Source organism: Drosophila grimshawi, unplaced genomic scaffold (assembly GCF_018153295.1).
Source record: "Drosophila grimshawi isolate 15287-2541.00 unplaced genomic scaffold, ASM1815329v1 contig_311, whole genome shotgun sequence".
NCBI classification, from domain to species: domain Eukaryota; kingdom Metazoa; phylum Arthropoda; class Insecta; order Diptera; family Drosophilidae; genus Drosophila; species Drosophila grimshawi.
This window is the reverse complement of record NW_025063098.1, coordinates 19,840,251-19,857,186: the sequence shown is the minus strand read 5'-3', so window position 1 is coordinate 19,857,186 and position 16,936 is coordinate 19,840,251. Positions and strand designations below refer to the sequence as shown.

General features: G+C 32.9%; 2 protein-coding genes and 1 long non-coding RNA gene across 11 annotated transcripts in view; 2 read left to right on the top strand and 1 right to left on the bottom strand.

Moving 5' to 3' along the window:
* Nucleotides 1-11,341, top strand: part of LOC6567849 (protein held out wings) — a 38,115-nt gene extending 26,774 nt beyond the window's left edge. Inside the window, exons 3-8 of one of the 9 annotated variants that reach the window (XR_006246640.1) lie at nt 867-983; nt 2,970-3,110; nt 3,633-3,729; nt 4,042-4,338; nt 7,334-7,833; nt 10,592-11,341. Coding sequence is in view for 6 of the 9 variants with exons in the window: in XM_032739867.1 (XP_032595758.1) it covers nt 867-983; nt 2,970-3,110; nt 3,633-3,729; nt 3,994-4,338; nt 7,337-7,443 (807 nt within the window). In the remaining 3 variants the exon portion in view is untranslated. Of the gene's footprint in view, nt 1-866; nt 984-2,969; nt 3,111-3,632; nt 3,730-3,993; nt 4,339-5,142; nt 5,416-5,515; nt 5,694-7,333; nt 8,324-10,591 lie in introns of those variants that run through there. The other 8 variants (XR_006246639.1, XR_006246638.1, XM_032739869.1 and 5 more) reach the window with 8 other exon arrangements.
* A 1,743-nt stretch (nt 11,342-13,084) lies between these two features.
* Nucleotides 13,085-15,754, bottom strand: LOC116805761. Its single transcript, XR_004365375.1, has 2 exons — nt 15,573-15,754; nt 13,085-13,374 (listed from the first exon to the last, which is right to left on the bottom strand). It is a non-coding gene; the product is annotated as an uncharacterized LOC116805761 (long non-coding RNA).
* Nucleotides 13,765-16,186, top strand: LOC6567850. Its single transcript, XM_001993639.2, has 4 exons — nt 13,765-14,199; nt 14,794-14,936; nt 15,508-15,646; nt 15,720-16,186. The coding sequence occupies exons 1-4, from the start codon at nt 13,961-13,963 to the stop codon at nt 15,958-15,960; spliced, it is 762 nt and encodes a 253-aa protein (XP_001993675.2). The 5' UTR covers nt 13,765-13,960; the 3' UTR covers nt 15,961-16,186.
* The last annotated feature ends 750 nt before the right edge of the window (nt 16,187-16,936 follow it).

Below are 16,936 nucleotides of genomic sequence, written 5' to 3'. Positions count from 1 at the left end.
TGCTGCTGTTGTAGTTGCTGCTGCCGCAACAACAACAACACAATCACATCATCGGTTTTGAATAGAATTTTTCCTATTTTTTCTCTTACCACCCCTCCAGCCCGGAAAAAACAAAAAGACAAGCTGGTGGGTGGTCGCCTCTGGACAAGCGTCGAACTAGTTTGCACAGTCATTTACAATATAAGATACATATAATTCAGGGGAAAAATTGTTTTGATATGTGCCCCATAAATCTACAATTTTATCAGCTAATTTATGAGCAGCGAATTACGCTTGAGGGCGGGCGTAGTTAAAAAAAAAAATGGCAGCAATATATGGTAATTGGTCACCCCATCAATTACAAAACTGTTGGCCAACTGGTCAGCTTCCATCACTGTGCTATCACTGACTTGCTATTAGGCATCCCCCTCTGCATCCCCTCCACCAAAAACAAAAAAAAATAATAATAATAACAGTTTTGAATGTATTGCAAATGGCTTTGACTGTCGCCGCCGGTTGACGGCTGGCTGCTGCAGTTGGCAATCTGCTTGAGTATCTGGCTGATTGGTTTATCGTGCCAAATTCAGGCGTGTCGCCTTAGGTCATATTACGTTTCTGTCCGGTTGTGCACTCGCTATTGTGATTTGAAAACTACGATGAGAGGGGGAGGGGGAGGGGTCCCAACAATATAATAATTTTGACTTTGAAAGAATGTTTTGTGCATTGAATGATTTGGTCCATGAGTCAACCTTCTCATTTGTTTGGCATTAATGCGATTTAAATTTTCATCAAATCAACTTTGGCATTAAGATTTTACTTAATTTGCTATGTTATTTAATAATAATTGTTGCTCATTTCCTGTGATTTCTTCGACATATCCATTTCAGTTCAACTTTGTTGGTCGCATTTTGGGACCACGCGGCATGACTGCCAAACAATTAGAACAAGAGACTGGCTGTAAGATAATGGTACGCGGCAAGGGCTCTATGCGTGACAAGAAGAAGGTAAGTAATGCTTATATATAATATAATAAATATGTATATGTAAATGAAATTAAATCCATTTGGCTAGGAAAGCTGCGCAAATCACAAAACCATTTTCAAGCATATCAACAATTTTGTTTCATTAGCACATCAAATACCAATCAGCAGTCGTCATTCCAATGCTCTGCATACTTTGCATTCCATGCTAAGAGCCCCCAAAAAACAAGAACAACCACACACCCAAAACACACACACACACATACTGACGCCACTTACATTTAACTAGACAAAAACTAAACCGCAAACTATTTGGTATCCAATTTACTAAAAGCTTTTACGTTAAACTAAAGTGTCGGTTGACATTCGATTGCCCTGTCAACATGAAAATTATTGTCAATTAAAGAGGGTAATTTAAATTCATATTTAAACGTCACAAAAAGTTTTGTCGTATAATGTTTTGTATTTAAGTCGCCTGAATCCATTTTGTATATATTTGACAAGATGAATCGTCACTTCTTAATATATTTTGGTAATATCTTTAGATCTTTCTATTATATGGGTAATCCGATTAATATAGTTGATTGGCTGCAAGAGTGTTTAGTATTCGGCATGCCAGAATAAGCTTCTGATTTATATTGGATTTATGTTTTATATATATTTTGGTTATATACATCAGTATGACTACATATATGATATATCAAAATCTTGGCACTCCAACACTCATGATCATTTAATTTGGCGTGAGGCAAACAAACAAAAAGCAGAGCTAAGATGATTAAGTGTATTTTCGTAAATTGCCAAAAGTGTAGCGAACATTTGAACGGCAGCATGACAGACAAACAAGACATATAAAAATGTTCACTTTTATAGCGTTGCAATATTATGATAATTTAGTAGCCGTGCTACAAAGACCCGACACCCACTCAGGTGCTCTGGAATAACGTCAGCCATAAATGTCGTGAGTCATTTCATAAGATTTTTGCTTTTGTTGCTGAAGCAAATGACAAGCGTAAGACCAGAGCACAACCAAACGTAAATGTTTACTTGCATGCAGGCCAGGCAAGCAACAGATAATTATATTGAGACAAAAATATGTATATGTTAGTCATAGTTGCTAGAAAGAACCTTATTAGTGCCGTTGGGGTCCATGCAGTGGGCACACAGAGCTATTTACACTACATGGCTCACTGCCTGGTTGACAGTTCTTAATTTGACAAGTGGTGTCTCGGAATTAGCCAATTTGGACGCTGACGAGGCAACTTCAAAAGCCAACGAAACTGACAGTTCTTCTGCCACTTTTAGCTTAATTGATTAGCAAATTCAACGAAATTATATTTAAACGTTAAAATAAATATATATATATATATATATATATAAATGTTTTGTTTGTTTTTTTGGGTCAAAAGTTAATGCGTTGACCGCCCCCACAGCACTTGACTCACACAGCCTTGGGCCTCCATAAATATTAAGTATTTTCCCATATTTTCATCGAGCGTGACAGCCAAAAGTGCTTTCGGGTTTTTGGTGTGGTCAAAAAAGTAACAGCTAAAGCGGAATTCTGAAATTACAAAAGTGCATTCCGTGTTGCAGCAAAACGCCCACATTTAATTGTTTGCGGCCATTAGCAAACACGCGCAATGAAATGTCGTCTTACAACTTGCATTCCTAAGCATTTTGCTGCCCCTTATTTTTATAGCCTCCCAATGGCGAAATGAAAGAAGAAGAAGGACTGGGGTGAAGTGAATATAGGGTAGTGCGCAATTTTATTGGCATTCACGTTTGGTTGGCTCTGTTATTACGCGCATCATCAATAAAATGTTGCAGTCATGAAATATGTACCGTATTTAAATACTTGTGTAAGTCATATGTATACGGAGAAGAAAATGAAATTACTTAAAGCACACCTTGAAACCTTGAATATTGGTACAAGTTGCACTTACTTATCCCTTCGTCTATGTCTAACCTCATCTAATAATAGTATATTTATATTTCTATTGTCATCCACAGGAGGATGCTAATCGTGGCAAACCAAACTGGGAGCACTTGTCGGATGATCTGCATGTCCTGATCACTGTCGAGGATACTGAGAATCGCGCCAAAGTCAAACTGGCCCAGGCTGTTGCCGAAGTGCAAAAGTTGCTTGTGCCGGTAAGTCAACAATACGTTTTCGCAATAATATACATATATGTATGATAGTCTGTCAGTCCCTTAAATGCGTTTCAATCCCTACTTTAAATAAAAAATTATTGTATTAATGCCAAAAAATATACAAACACAATCAAAAACTCATCACTGCATCATCGACGAGAGCAGTAAAACGTGTGAGAAAAAGAAATAGCAATTTCGACTCGCATTAAATGCCAATTTACCACCTTTATGAATATTAAACAATCACAATTAAACAAAAATGTGTGCGAAAAGATGCGTTTGCTGTATCTATATCTATATCTGTTTAAAATATGTAAAATACAAATCGCATTGCTAAAATTGTTAACCTCAATATTAATAATGATTTTCTTTATATTACTTTCATTTCTCTTACCAATCTAATATGCTTTAATGTGTTTTGTTTAATACATTGAACAAAAACTGTACTACTACTACTACACAAACAACACACACACATACACACACACACACACACATGCGTGTGCGTACTCGTACTAACAGCAAGCCGAAGGCGAAGATGAACTAAAGAAACGTCAACTTATGGAATTAGCCATTATTAACGGCACTTATAGGGACACAACAGCGAAATCAGTCGCAGGTATGTCTATAAAGCTCTCTACCTATCTAAATTCAATAAATTCATTTTTACTCAACTCATAAACAACACAGAAAAAATATACCAAAATATTTGTCTAAACCAACAGCTAATCCCAGTACTGACTAAAATCACCCGGCTCTGAAAGCAAAAGCAAAAGCAAAAAAAAAAAATAAAAACGAAAGCAATTCAAGATCTAATACATCTAACCAATAATGATATAATGAATGTTTTCTTTGAATTTACATGGATTTTCTATACGGACAGCTTTCTCATGCGTTGGTTCTCCTTCTGCTTCTGTTCTGTATCCCGCAGTGTGCGAAGAGGACTGGCGCCGTTTGGTTGCTGCATCGGATAATCGCCTGCTGACGCCGACACTGTCCGGACTGTCCCAGATACGCACATCCGCCAACGCACCACTGGGCGCCCCCTTGATACTTAATCCACGCATGACCGTGCCCACAACAGCGGCCAGTATACTGTCCGCCCAGGCAGCGCCGACAGCTGCCTTCGATCAGACTGCACATGGCATGATCTTTGCGCCGTATGGAGACTACGCGAATTATGCAGCACTGGCCAATCCTCTGCTGCAGGATTATGCTGATCATAGCGGTGGGTTGTTTGCTAGATAAACTTACTTACATACATAATGCATATACAAACCAAAATATTTAAACATACATACGTACAATCTATAATCTATAATCTATATAACTACAAACTATGATTTTCGATCAGCTAAATATTGATTCGATTCGATATACTCTTTAACTATATATGCGCCATAACTGTTGACACAAGCAAAACACATGCACATACACACACACACACACACCATCTCAATATCGTTTCACGTTCTGAAATTACACCAAACAAAAAAAAAAAACAAACAAGCTAAATATCAGTATATAATAAGCCAGTTTATGAGGCGAGTTATCGATCAGTTGAGTTCTGGTTAGCCATTTTTTTTTTACTTTTGTTGGCGTGCCAAATTACGAGCAATAATACTTAGGAACACTACTTACAAACACTTACAACATACATTTTGGGTTTTTCTTTTTAATAGGTCCCTTAACGGTTAAAAAACAATTTTAATGTCTTACCTACATTATATAGGAGGTATTTTTCTCAACGTTAAGACACCTGATTGAAAAAAAAACCACTTTAGTTATACCTATTATATTTGCGACAGCACTTTGAATAATTTACGTAGTATTTTGCTTAAAAATAATTTAGTTTTGTGTTATAATTCAATTCCAAGCTTATTAACCACACATGCGCATTTATTTTATATACCCTTGCAGAGGGTCATAAAAGCATTTTCCTGCTAAAACTAGTCGAGTCAATTTCCGGTCATTTGTCTGTTTCTCGGTTTTTTAACCTGTATAAATCGTTACCAATCTTTTCTTTCATTAGATCGAACCGGATCTGTATACCCCAAAGTTTGCTGGACCGGTTTCGAGTATGTTAGATTTTGATGAAAATAAGAAAACTGTATAAACCTGTAAGGGTATTCTTCTCATCGGCATGCCGAAGAAAGCGCTTTCTGTTTTGATTTGATTATTATTTCTGCAGTGCCATAAAGTATGCAACACAAATTTGATTAATGCACGCTTTTAACCCTTGACTGGCCTCGCATGCTTAATTTTTCTCCATGCCATTCACAGCTAACGATAAATTCTTAACACTTACTGTATTGTTTCATAAAAATATATATTTCTTAAATTTTCTTTGTCTTTTTTTACAAATAATTTTATCTGAAATCTCATATATAAACAAATATTTCCAGTTGGTCGATATTTGCATGCCGGCTCCGTCTTTTGAACTTTTTTTTGTTTGAGTGCACCAAGAATTTATTGAAGTCCATAAATTGTTAGTTTTAGTTCCAGTTAAATGCAGTCTGCCGTTGACAGTGCACAACACAGAACAATCTTAAACATATTTAATTATAGATACATACATAAAACAAAAAAACATATATATATATATATATAGATATATATTTATTTAGCAACAACAAATGCAAAATGGCACAACAACAACAAAAAGAACAGCAACAACAAATACTCAAATACAAAACTGCAGCTTTTGAAAGCTAAACAAATGATAAACAAAAAATACATAATTAAAAATAATTATTGCTCGTCAAAGTTTTTGTTAGTTCATAGGTCGCAAACATTTCTACAAACTGGAAAACTGGTCGTAACCGTTTCAAATAAGTGATTCTTAGGCGTTTGGACGCAAATTCGTGTTTACAATTTTATTTAATTTTATTTTTCGGGTGTGTTTTGAGCTTTTTAACCAATTGCAAATTTTCTACTTTTGAACATGAGTATATTCTAGTTGACAACAACAACAATACAGCGGAGACAACAATGACAGCAACTGCCTGGGCAATTTGTTGGTTGTTGTTTGGGAACGATGAGTATTCTACTTACATAAATAAATACATACATATTACTTAAAGCCTTCAACATAGTTGTGGAGTTATCTAGCAAGTTATAGTAGTGTATTTACTTTGTCTATGTTTTCTAGTTTTCTATATTTATACAAATACTCTACGCTTAGGAACTTAAATAACTTGTGTTATTTATTTTATTTTATTTCATTATGGTGTGGGTCGCTGTTTATTTTATTTAGAGTGTATTTTTTTGTTGTGTTTATTCTATTTAAGTGCAATGTTTAGCTGATAGCTAATTAGTTTTGTGTAGCAGTTAAGCGCAGTATTTATGCACAAATGTACCTTACGACAAGTTCATTTGATTTCCGTACCGTTTGATTTTTTTTCCAGCCAGTGCCATTTTTGAGCAATTAGCAATCGCCTCACTTTTTGTAGCATTTTAATAAAATAATAAAATATATAGTATCTTATTATAATTAGATGGAGCCTTGAATCGAGTTGGTGCTTAAAACATTTGTAGACCTAAGTTAGTTGAGGTTCAGGCAGCCGTCCAACAATTTCTTGCACAACTAGTCAGCAGAAGCGAACATCAAATGTTTGACAGACAGACCAGACAGACACTGAGACAGACAGCTGGAAGAATGCTAAAGAACTACTACTACACTAAAGTTATGAAAAAGCATATTTACATACTTATATACCATTATACATTTAAACAAACATAGTTGTTTAAATTAAATGTTAGGCTAGTTTGAGCTGCTTAAAGATCACTTATTTCGACAACGGCATCCTCCAGTACCAATCAATAAGCAATCATATATACGACTCATTCCAAAGAAACAGAATTTAAATGTAAATCAACATGCAATCGCAATTAATTATTAACATTTTATATTTTTTAAATATACATATATATATAATGAAATTGGTAATTAGCGAAAACAGTGTCAGTGTTCCAACAGCAGTAAAAAAAATTGTGTATTGTTTACTACAACAAAAGCAAAAGAGCAAGCATAAATATATATTTCATTTTATTAGCATATAAGTATTGTAGACAATACACATATATGTATATATACACTTATCTATATATGCATATATATGTGTATATTTATTGCCTTGAATATATAATCTATATACCAATACATATATATATACTTCAACTTTATATGCACATATCTACATGTATCGTATCGTATATTTTAGTAGGCGCCCTTAAGCAGCAACGTCGTTTGGCGGCTAACAGAGAACACCCATATCAGCGTACAACGGTCGGAGTGCCAGCCAAGCCGGCGGGTTTCATTGAGATACAGTAAATGCCACATGCGACATGAATTTCGTTTCCCTAAGAAACAGAACGTTTACCCAACAACATCATTTTATTTATCTATCTAAAGCAAATTATTCAATTTTTTTCAAAATGTTAAAAAAAAAAAAATTAGAGAGAACGATGATCGTTATCGTTTATCTTGCACACACAATTATGTGGATTATTCAATTTAGTTCAATTATGCTAACGATTTTGTATTTATTTGTTTTGCATTCTATATAAAATTTATTTCATTCTATACTTGTTTAAAACGTCTTGTACCAATTGCCGCTGCTGTGTATACAATGAAACCCTGCCAGTCCAGTTGGCCAGGCCGGTCTGTGCAGCTCCGTAACTCAGTTAACTCAGTCCAATATATAAATCAAGCGCCTCACAGGTTAGTTGTGTTTCTACTCATCTATAAATTTCCTTTTTTTTTTTTATTACTTTTATTTGTTTCACATGAAGTGCAGCTGCAATTTCAATCACAATAAATGGTAGCTGCATTCCATTTGTGAATTTTGGTTAATTGACCAACACTCACAAAAAAAAAAAAGAAGAAAAGAGAAAATAAAATGAAAATTTAAAAATACATCAACACTGACAGACACATGCTGCAAAATACTAGTGCAATAGAAACAGAAAAGCCGCTTAAAGCTGCTTAATTTAAAAAAAAATCAACTTGTTTTTATATATTTTTTGTTCGTTTATTTTATTTCTTTGTTGAAGACGTTGACTTGTGCCTTTAATGTTTTACAAAAACATACAAAAAAAAAAACATTAAAAAAATTACAAAAAAAAAATAGGTAAGAAATTCGATAATCAATTTCTACTGCAAACTCGAAAGCAAAAGCAATTTAGTACTTTTTGTATTACTTTTTCTTAAGCCATTTAATTATTATTATTATACATTATTATCTATGAATTATGAAATATGAATTTTATATGTGTATTTAGAACTTAAGGCCCTGTTAGTCTGTAACGTTTACCTTGTATATCATATAAATGTATGTTGCAATTGAACCGAAAGTGTACCAGAATAAAGATCAATGACTTTTGTTGAAGTGCAATCCAAACACAGAAAACAAAAACCAACAAACAGCATACCAAGTCTTATGATTAAACTTCAAAAGTATGTGCGAATGCGTTGGACATTCGACATCTTTCAACTTCTTTCAGTCGTTTGAACCTAACGCTTTCTGAATTTAACCCAAAACTTCTCCTACGTCTCACATAACTCATTGATCACCTCAGAGAAAAAAAAAAAACAATAAATACATATTATATAATATAAAAAAAAAAAAAAACGAAAAAAACACTTAACTTTTGTTTGCAACTCTTAATTTAAGAATTTAACGTTAGTTCTAAGCTCTGTGTACGCACACACTCGTAGCCAACGTGGGGCCTGATGTACTACTACTACTACTACCACTACCACTACTACTACCAAAAACCACCACCAAACCACAGCCACTACCACACCTAAGTCCGGGGCATAACTCTATGCTTAACGTCTGTTTCACCCACCACCCAATACTCGTACATAATACACAAACACCAACAAAACAATATTTTAATAGTATTTTAATTGATAATAATGCCTTGTCGCGTCCAAAACAGTTACATCATCAAATGAGAATATATCAAAACCACCTACTTACCACGTATACATATTTATACCTAAAAAAAAAAACAAATCTTGATGTGTATTTAACAGACTTACTCCTTAAGCTTATTGGTTCTGGTATCAGTAATACATATGTTTAATATCTCTCTAGCCTAGTAAGATAAATACTTGTGTAATGTTCTATAAAATTGCATTTGCATTTGCTTACAACTCCTGTAATACTTACGCGCACACTACAATACATACACAACCAAATATATACACACACACACACACACATTTACAAAGAAACGAATACATCAATACATTTACAATCCACTCGTAAACAGACTTATACAAATACAATTACTAAATTGATTCTAATGCCATGCTGAAGAATGTCTGATTTTGATATTAAAATTTAACTCGTGATATGCACAAAAAAAAAATCCCTTTGGCTCATGCTAAAAAACAAATACACAATTTGTATGTAAACAGAAACAATGTAAATAACGCTTTACCTTGGCATTTTCGTAAAGTTATTATTTAAACAATTGACAGCCAATGCACTTGCAATTTTATTTTTTTATATTTTCTCTAATCTCGAAATTTGATACTCTATAGCATTTACATATGTATAAAAACCATATAAATATCAAATGATATGTGATGTAATATTATTGCTAATTTTAACTAACCAAAGGCCAAGTTAACTAAACAAAGAAACAAAAGTAAAAACAAAACAAAACCAAAAAAAGAAAACAAGCAAAACTAGTAATTAAATAATCAATTTTTTTTACATTTTGTAAATTACTCGAAAAATTCCTGAAATGATTTCAATAACCAATAAATGTTTCTTTAATAACGTATTAAACAGTTTGACATATACAAATCTATAAACATTTAATATACATATACTTAGATTTGCACTATCTACGATTTTTATTACGTATGTGTTTGTAATTTTCAACTCAAATGTTGTAATTAAGTACAAACGCTTTTTTTCTTTTCATTTTATATTTTTTTTTATTAAAATTTATTTTCTTCATTTTTGTCAAATTTGCCAAATTTTTGGATAGTTTTTTTTTGTATATTCGAAAAAGAAAAGTTACTAAAAGTCTGTGAGCTATTGAAATCTTGGCCTGCATGTCGTGTGCCCTGCTCATAACTATTTATTGATTGTGTTCACATTGCATACATAAATAAGTACATACATATATTATATATGCCCGCTTTCATTTAGTAACTTTTTGTGCTCATAAATCGCATATTAAAACTTCAGTGTTACTGCTAGGTATTCAAAATGAAATGAAACAAGAAAAATAAATAACTAACTTCTAACCTTTTAATAAAACTCAATTTCCATTTCTATGACTCTTTTTTATTTACATGCTAACCTAAAAAAACAAAAAACAAAATATAAAATCTAAAAAAAATCTTCCAACAACACATCTCAAATACACATCAAAAATGCATTTCAAAACAACCACAAACTCCACAATAAATCCTTTAACCAACGCTTGCCCGTTTACCGACTGCGTTACGGTAGAAGACCATGAATTTGGGACACAGCCAGGAAACAGCAGAAAGAGATTCGCATATGATGTTCAGAGCTCCCCGTGCAGTAGCAGCCGCAACAGCAGCATGACTGCAACACCAACAACAGCAGCGGCAACAGGAGTCGGAGCAGTGTGGCAGTGGCAATAGACGTGCATTATGCGCCACTTTGAGCGGAATGTGAAAACTGTGAAATGATTGTTAATAGTAGCAAGTAAAGCAACCAAACCACCAACACTTGTCACTGACAACTACTAAAACCACAACAAATATATCTCACACACACCACTGTCTCTTACACACACACTTACACACCACGTTTATGGCCTGTTAACTGTGTGCCTGCAATTCTCATCAATGCATCAAACAGCGAGTGCAATTTATGCACTGCAGCCTGCAACATAAAAAAAAAAAACAAACAAACATGAAGAAAATAATGTATTGAATTTTGTGGCCATCTCTGTTGCGTTTTGCCAGCCAGCAAACAAAACAAAACAAACAATTACAATAACAAATCAAACATAGTTTCTAAATTAAATTAAAACATAATTATTACGCACTTTTAAGTTATAGAGCATAGTAAAAAGTTCAGCGAACAAACATTACTTAATTCAAATTCAGCGGCTTGCATACAAATCATATGCATATCAGTTTCTCTACATATGCCGTGAGAGCCATTAGTTTATATTTTTATTATTTTTTTTTTTGCAAAACAACGACAAAAAGGAAAAAAAAATAAAAACATGAAATCAGAACGAAAGAATATCATATTTTTTAGAATCTCATCCAGAAACTGCTAAATATTTTAATCACATTATATTTTTTCTCCAATGCAAAGATGAATCTTTTTGTAGTTTGTAAGCTTAAACAATTGTTTCAACTGTGTAATAACAAAAGCGTAGGCATATATACACACACGCCCACACACACACACAAACACATCCCCTCATTATGCAGCAATCTGCAAATGTTTTTAGTTTAAAGCAAAATATTCATCATACGAGTATATATATATATATATTATTTTGTTAAATTGACGAAAATTCTTGTTAATGAAGTATTTCGATTATGATTATGTTATATACTGTATACACTCAAAAGAACCCACAATCACACACCGCACACACACACATCAATATTAAGTATATAGAAATCGCGACGCGTTTTCGTGCAGATTGTGAGTTAACGCAAAAAACGCGTGTGCTAAATAAACGATATTCTTAAAAATAATACAAAATACAAGTAACAGCCATATTTAGTTAATGAAAACTAACGAATATCATGCATTAATAATGTACAAGCTAAACATAAATAATTTTAATAATTAATTTTAATATTGAGCTCATGCACAATGTATTATACACAAATAAAATAAAAAAAAAATTAAATTGAAAAAAAACACGAATTAAAAGATGTTTGAACACACAAATATTTGACAAAATTATCAAACTAAAACTGAAATAAAATTCTTTAATTTAAAATAAATGTTTCAAGTTATAGAACGCAGGATTGTGTATAATTTTTATACTTTTTGTTTTAACACGAAATCATACGAAAAAAAACTCGCTTATACATTTTGTTTTTTACCAATTAGCAGCTATCTATCATATATGTATGATATTTCAACGAAATGCATATAATAAATACAGTAAATGTAAAATCGAATAAAAATTGCATTTAAATTATGGTACAAAAGAAAAACCGCTACATTATTTTAAATTAAAGAATTTTCCTTAATGCAGCTGAGCTTTATATAAAGCTATCAATAAATTATGCTTACGATAAACCAATTGAAACTAATATGTTATTAGTGTGCCTTTCAAACATTGCATCTAAGTTAAATGTTAAATTAATTTATAACGGCACAAATCAAAAAAAAGAAAAAGAAGAAAAATATTGAAATTTCCAAAATCATTGGAGACCAAGCTAAGGAATTAAGCATTAACTAGGCAGCAGCCAGTACAGTTTGAAATTATAATATAAATCATACTCATACCTACAACAAATTATATAATTAAATTATCTATTAAATGATTATAATATTTTAAATAATATTTATGATAGAAACGGCAATCGTGCAATCGTAGCAATGAGCACCGCCAAAATTTTCAAATCTTTTGGTGTGCTGCCTGAAAAATAATACTTTTTGATGATAATTGATTTCGTGTTCAATTTCGAAATTCAATTCAATTGATGATTGTGAGTAACGTAAAAAAAAACACTATTTAACATGTAGTGCATAGTAATTAGCTTAAGCACATGGCAAATATTGAATGTTGTATGTATTGTGTTAATGGGAAACATTTATTTCAAACAATATTCGTTCATTCAACATCATATATAAAATATAATTGCAGATTCGTTGAATTCTTGCAAGTCTATCCACATATGTTCAAATATAAAATATATACGCAACTGTAAAAAAAATCAAACTAAATTATGTACAAGTTTTTGCATAAAATAAATGTTTATATAAAACCAAAAATTAAATGTTTCAATCATATAATCTTTATTTAATTTATCTAAGCAGAGGCGTACATAACATGTACCCATACACAGCATTGAAAACATGAATAGCTAAATATATTCATTATTAAAAAAAAAAAGACAATTGATGGCAGATGTACTGCTTCCATCGTGTTACAGATCTGTATGCTTGTAACAATGGATGTGTATACGAATAACAAATCCAAAGCCACTTGTGGATGAGGAACAAGGACTTGCTGTTAATTACGTATCTATGCAGCTTTATCCGGGTTTCTTGGAAATCATAATCTGCAATGAATGCATAATGAAAATGAAATAATACAATAATGTTGACTTCATTGACAAAATATGTTGGTAGAACAAAGCATTTCTCCAAAGGTTCATAGCAAAGCTACGTTGAATAAAAGTCGAAAACGACTAATGAATGCTGGTGGACTTTATTTATAATATTTGTACTTATATAAGATTGCATGGGTAGTCTTTAAAGTTGTGCAAATTAAGTTTGAGGTTAGAATCTCAGGTTATTTTAGTGCATTTGGTGTATAAGTTAATTAAATGCTAATCCTACAATTCTAGGAGTATATTAATGAATATGAATATACTTCACTTCGCAAAAAGGACCATGGCCTTCCGTCAACCTTATAAGCAAAGCGAAGTACACGTGCAGTTGGCGTCAAGGCGCATGTGCAGTAACTAAAAGCGATTTAACAGCCCGCTGTTAGGCAGCAATAAAAGCAGTAAACATTGCCGAAACCAGTTCAGTTCTTTGGTAACAGGCGACTTGCAAGGATTAAAAGTGTGCGAGAATCGAAGTCGATTGTGCGATTGAATACGGCTTCGTAGCAACAAGTGTATCTAAGTTAAACAGTTGAAAATGTGTACGGCAAAAATATTTCTGTCTGTGTGCTGCTTTTGTGCGTTACTTGTTGCCATGGTTGATTCACGAAATGAATCCGAGCAGCTGCCACCGCCATCTTTGGCTCATATGGATAAATGCGGCAGCACCGAAAAGATGGTGGACGAATGTTTTAAGGATTTACCGCCACATCTAATGGAGTTTTTACAGAGCACCAAGATTGTGATAAGCAAGCAGGACATCATAGCCAAGTGCAAGTAAGTCTCTTCTAGATCTCAAGCTAAATCATGCATCACATCGCGTGAATGCCGTTGCTATAAATAAAACACCTGGGCATTAAATGCCAACTAAGAAGTTGTATACATTATTGATTACCCATCCATCAATCATGGCATGGATACAGACTGGCGTCACCTTTGGGATGCTTAGAGTTCATAATTAATAAGTGTCTGCGTTTTCTCTTTATTGGGCTTAAGTGCTAAAAACAAAGTTTTCTGCCTTTTTTTCAAAGAGTTTTCTCAATCATCAAATTGCGTTAAATTAAACAAAAAAGTGCAAAGTAAACAGAAACTTTTTACTTATATATACATTCGTATATATACCTTTCGCATTATTCTCCTCCAATACTGCGTAATTTGATAACCAATTAAAAGTTAAATCTGTTATTGCGAATCTTTGAAAGTCCACAAAGTTAGTTAGTAGAAATAAAAATTGTCAGTGAAATTGATATGGTGATAGTAAAAAAAGACCATCAAAGGCGTTTTTTCTTAATTTAATAAAAATACCTGAACATTTTTTTGTTGTCTGTGCTTGCTTGCTATGTGCCTTATTTACCAATATAATTTTTTTAGTGTTTTCAATCGCGGAATGCGATGCTTTGATGCCTACTCAGCTCGTTGTCTACAAAACCGAAAGCTTGGCATGTTTAAAAATAATGTGGACGGCGCTCGCAAATTTTTCAAAAAGTTTTGTGCCGATGAGGATTTTCAACGAGGTAAGAGAGAATCGAAATGACGAAAGACTTAAAAAATACAAATAAAATGGCAAAATAAAATGTATGACAGCAAAATAGTTTTGAAATTCCTGTTAAACGGTTGAGTGCCTGGTATTCATCATAGCATGGTCCTCGTTAATTAAATTGTTTTCAGGCTAACTTCCTAGAGTTGCATAATTTAAAAACAAGCTTTAATAAATATTTTCTTCCTAATTAAAATAAGTAAATATACATAAAAACATTAATTAACGATGGATTAAGTTACATTTTCAACTCATATTTCGTGTACCCAAGCTCATAATCTGTTATGTAATCTGCATCAAGTTTTAATGGCAATCAAACAAAAAGTTGTATCCGCTAACGTGGTAGATATTTAAAATTATTTACTCTCTCTTTACTAATTATTTACATTAAAATTTATGTACTCGAAATTAAATATTCAAATTAAAGTTTCAAAAACACTAAAGAGAGCTTAACAAATATATGATTTTTAGATCTGAGTGTTCCACTGTGCTCTACTTTTTGGACTTAAGGCAGATTATCTTATTATTATGGCACGTATCCATTTTAGATTATCTGCGTCACAAGGATTGCTTCACATATATACAGGAAGATTGGATTAGCTGTACGACTTACTTCGAAAACATACTCACAGATGACTTGCACGATAGCACGCGCAATGTGAGCGATAAATTCATGGAATTTTGTTGGTAAGCTTCTTTTCAGCTGGGTGGATTTAAATAAAAAATTAATTTTTAAATTTTCCTTGCCAATTGGTTGCAGCGCAAGGTATGCATATGAGAACTGCATCTACAATAGCGCACGGTACAAATGCTACAAACACTCGGCAGAATTTGCACGGGAAACAGCGAAAATGCTATCAGATGAGAAGCACTTCAGCAACTGCCGACATCTGGAACATATATGTGCGAACTCGGTGCGCATTGTCTGGATGCGAAGCAGTTTGCTTCCCTTGGCTGCGGTGCTGGGACTGCGATTTTTGCGGTATATCGTTAGACCGTGAAATTGCACCGACCTTGGTAGGTTGTGTGGTTTGGATGTCCAATTGAAAATGCATAGCATTGAGCTTTCCGTATGGGCGTGTGATTCTCTTTCGGGTGGGTACTGGGTCGGACAGCGACACTTGCTAGACTTTAAGTTGAATATAATAAATTTCTATGTATATTTGTGTTTTTAATAAACTTAACTGTAGTTGTGCAATATTCGTTAAATTGGCACGCGAAACATAACCCATATATGTACACATTATGAATGAATGCTATAAATAAGAAAAGGTAAGTCTCGTCTCGTGTGCAAAAACTTTGAATTTATAAGTTTTCCAGATGCTTTTTTCCCAAGAATTTTGTTTGGTTTTTGTTTCTTTTTACATTCCATTTGAAGTCTGACGGCAAACTTTTCGCTTAACAAGCTGTGTGTTTGCCAGATGAGAAGCTTAAGCCAGTGAATGTTTGCACATACATAACAAATAACACGTGCATACATAAATGCTTTATAAGTGTCCTCTTAAATATCTCGTATAAAAAAGTTTATACCAAGTAAACTTAACTAAACTTTCATGCGGTAAATGCTTCTTGTTTATTTTTCCATATTTTTTCTTTCAATATAGATCAATATTTATTTTGTTGGCTCGCTTTTAATGCAATTTAAGACAAATTAATTTTGCCTTGAATATAACAAAGGCAAATTTGAGCTGCACTCCACATAATAGTCATTTTGCAAGAGAGCGCAAATTTAAAACTTATTTAACCTTTCCCTTACAGAAATGCCATCTTAGGCATTTACTTGAATTGTTCATGAGTTAGGCGAAAATTCAATAAAGGTGCCCCTTACAATTTCAAATTTCTCCAACAAGTATGCAATATATTTATGCGAAATTGCCCTAAATATAGGCTTTATATTATTTCTTTCACCGATCCCAAAGTTCATTTAAATTCAACTTCAAAGGTAAAATTTAATCCATTATATTGTTTGCCGTGAAA

Coding starts and splice junctions, on each gene's coding strand:
- LOC6567850 (XM_001993639.2), top strand. CDS start 13,961: ATGTGTACGGCAAAAATATTTCTGTCTGTGTGCTGCTTTTGTGCGTTA. Junction 14,200..14,793: donor GACATCATAGCCAAGTGCAA/GTAAGTCTCTTC, acceptor TAATTTTTTTAG/TGTTTTCAATCGCGGAATGC. Junction 14,937..15,507: donor CGATGAGGATTTTCAACGAG/GTAAGAGAGAAT, acceptor TATCCATTTTAG/ATTATCTGCGTCACAAGGAT.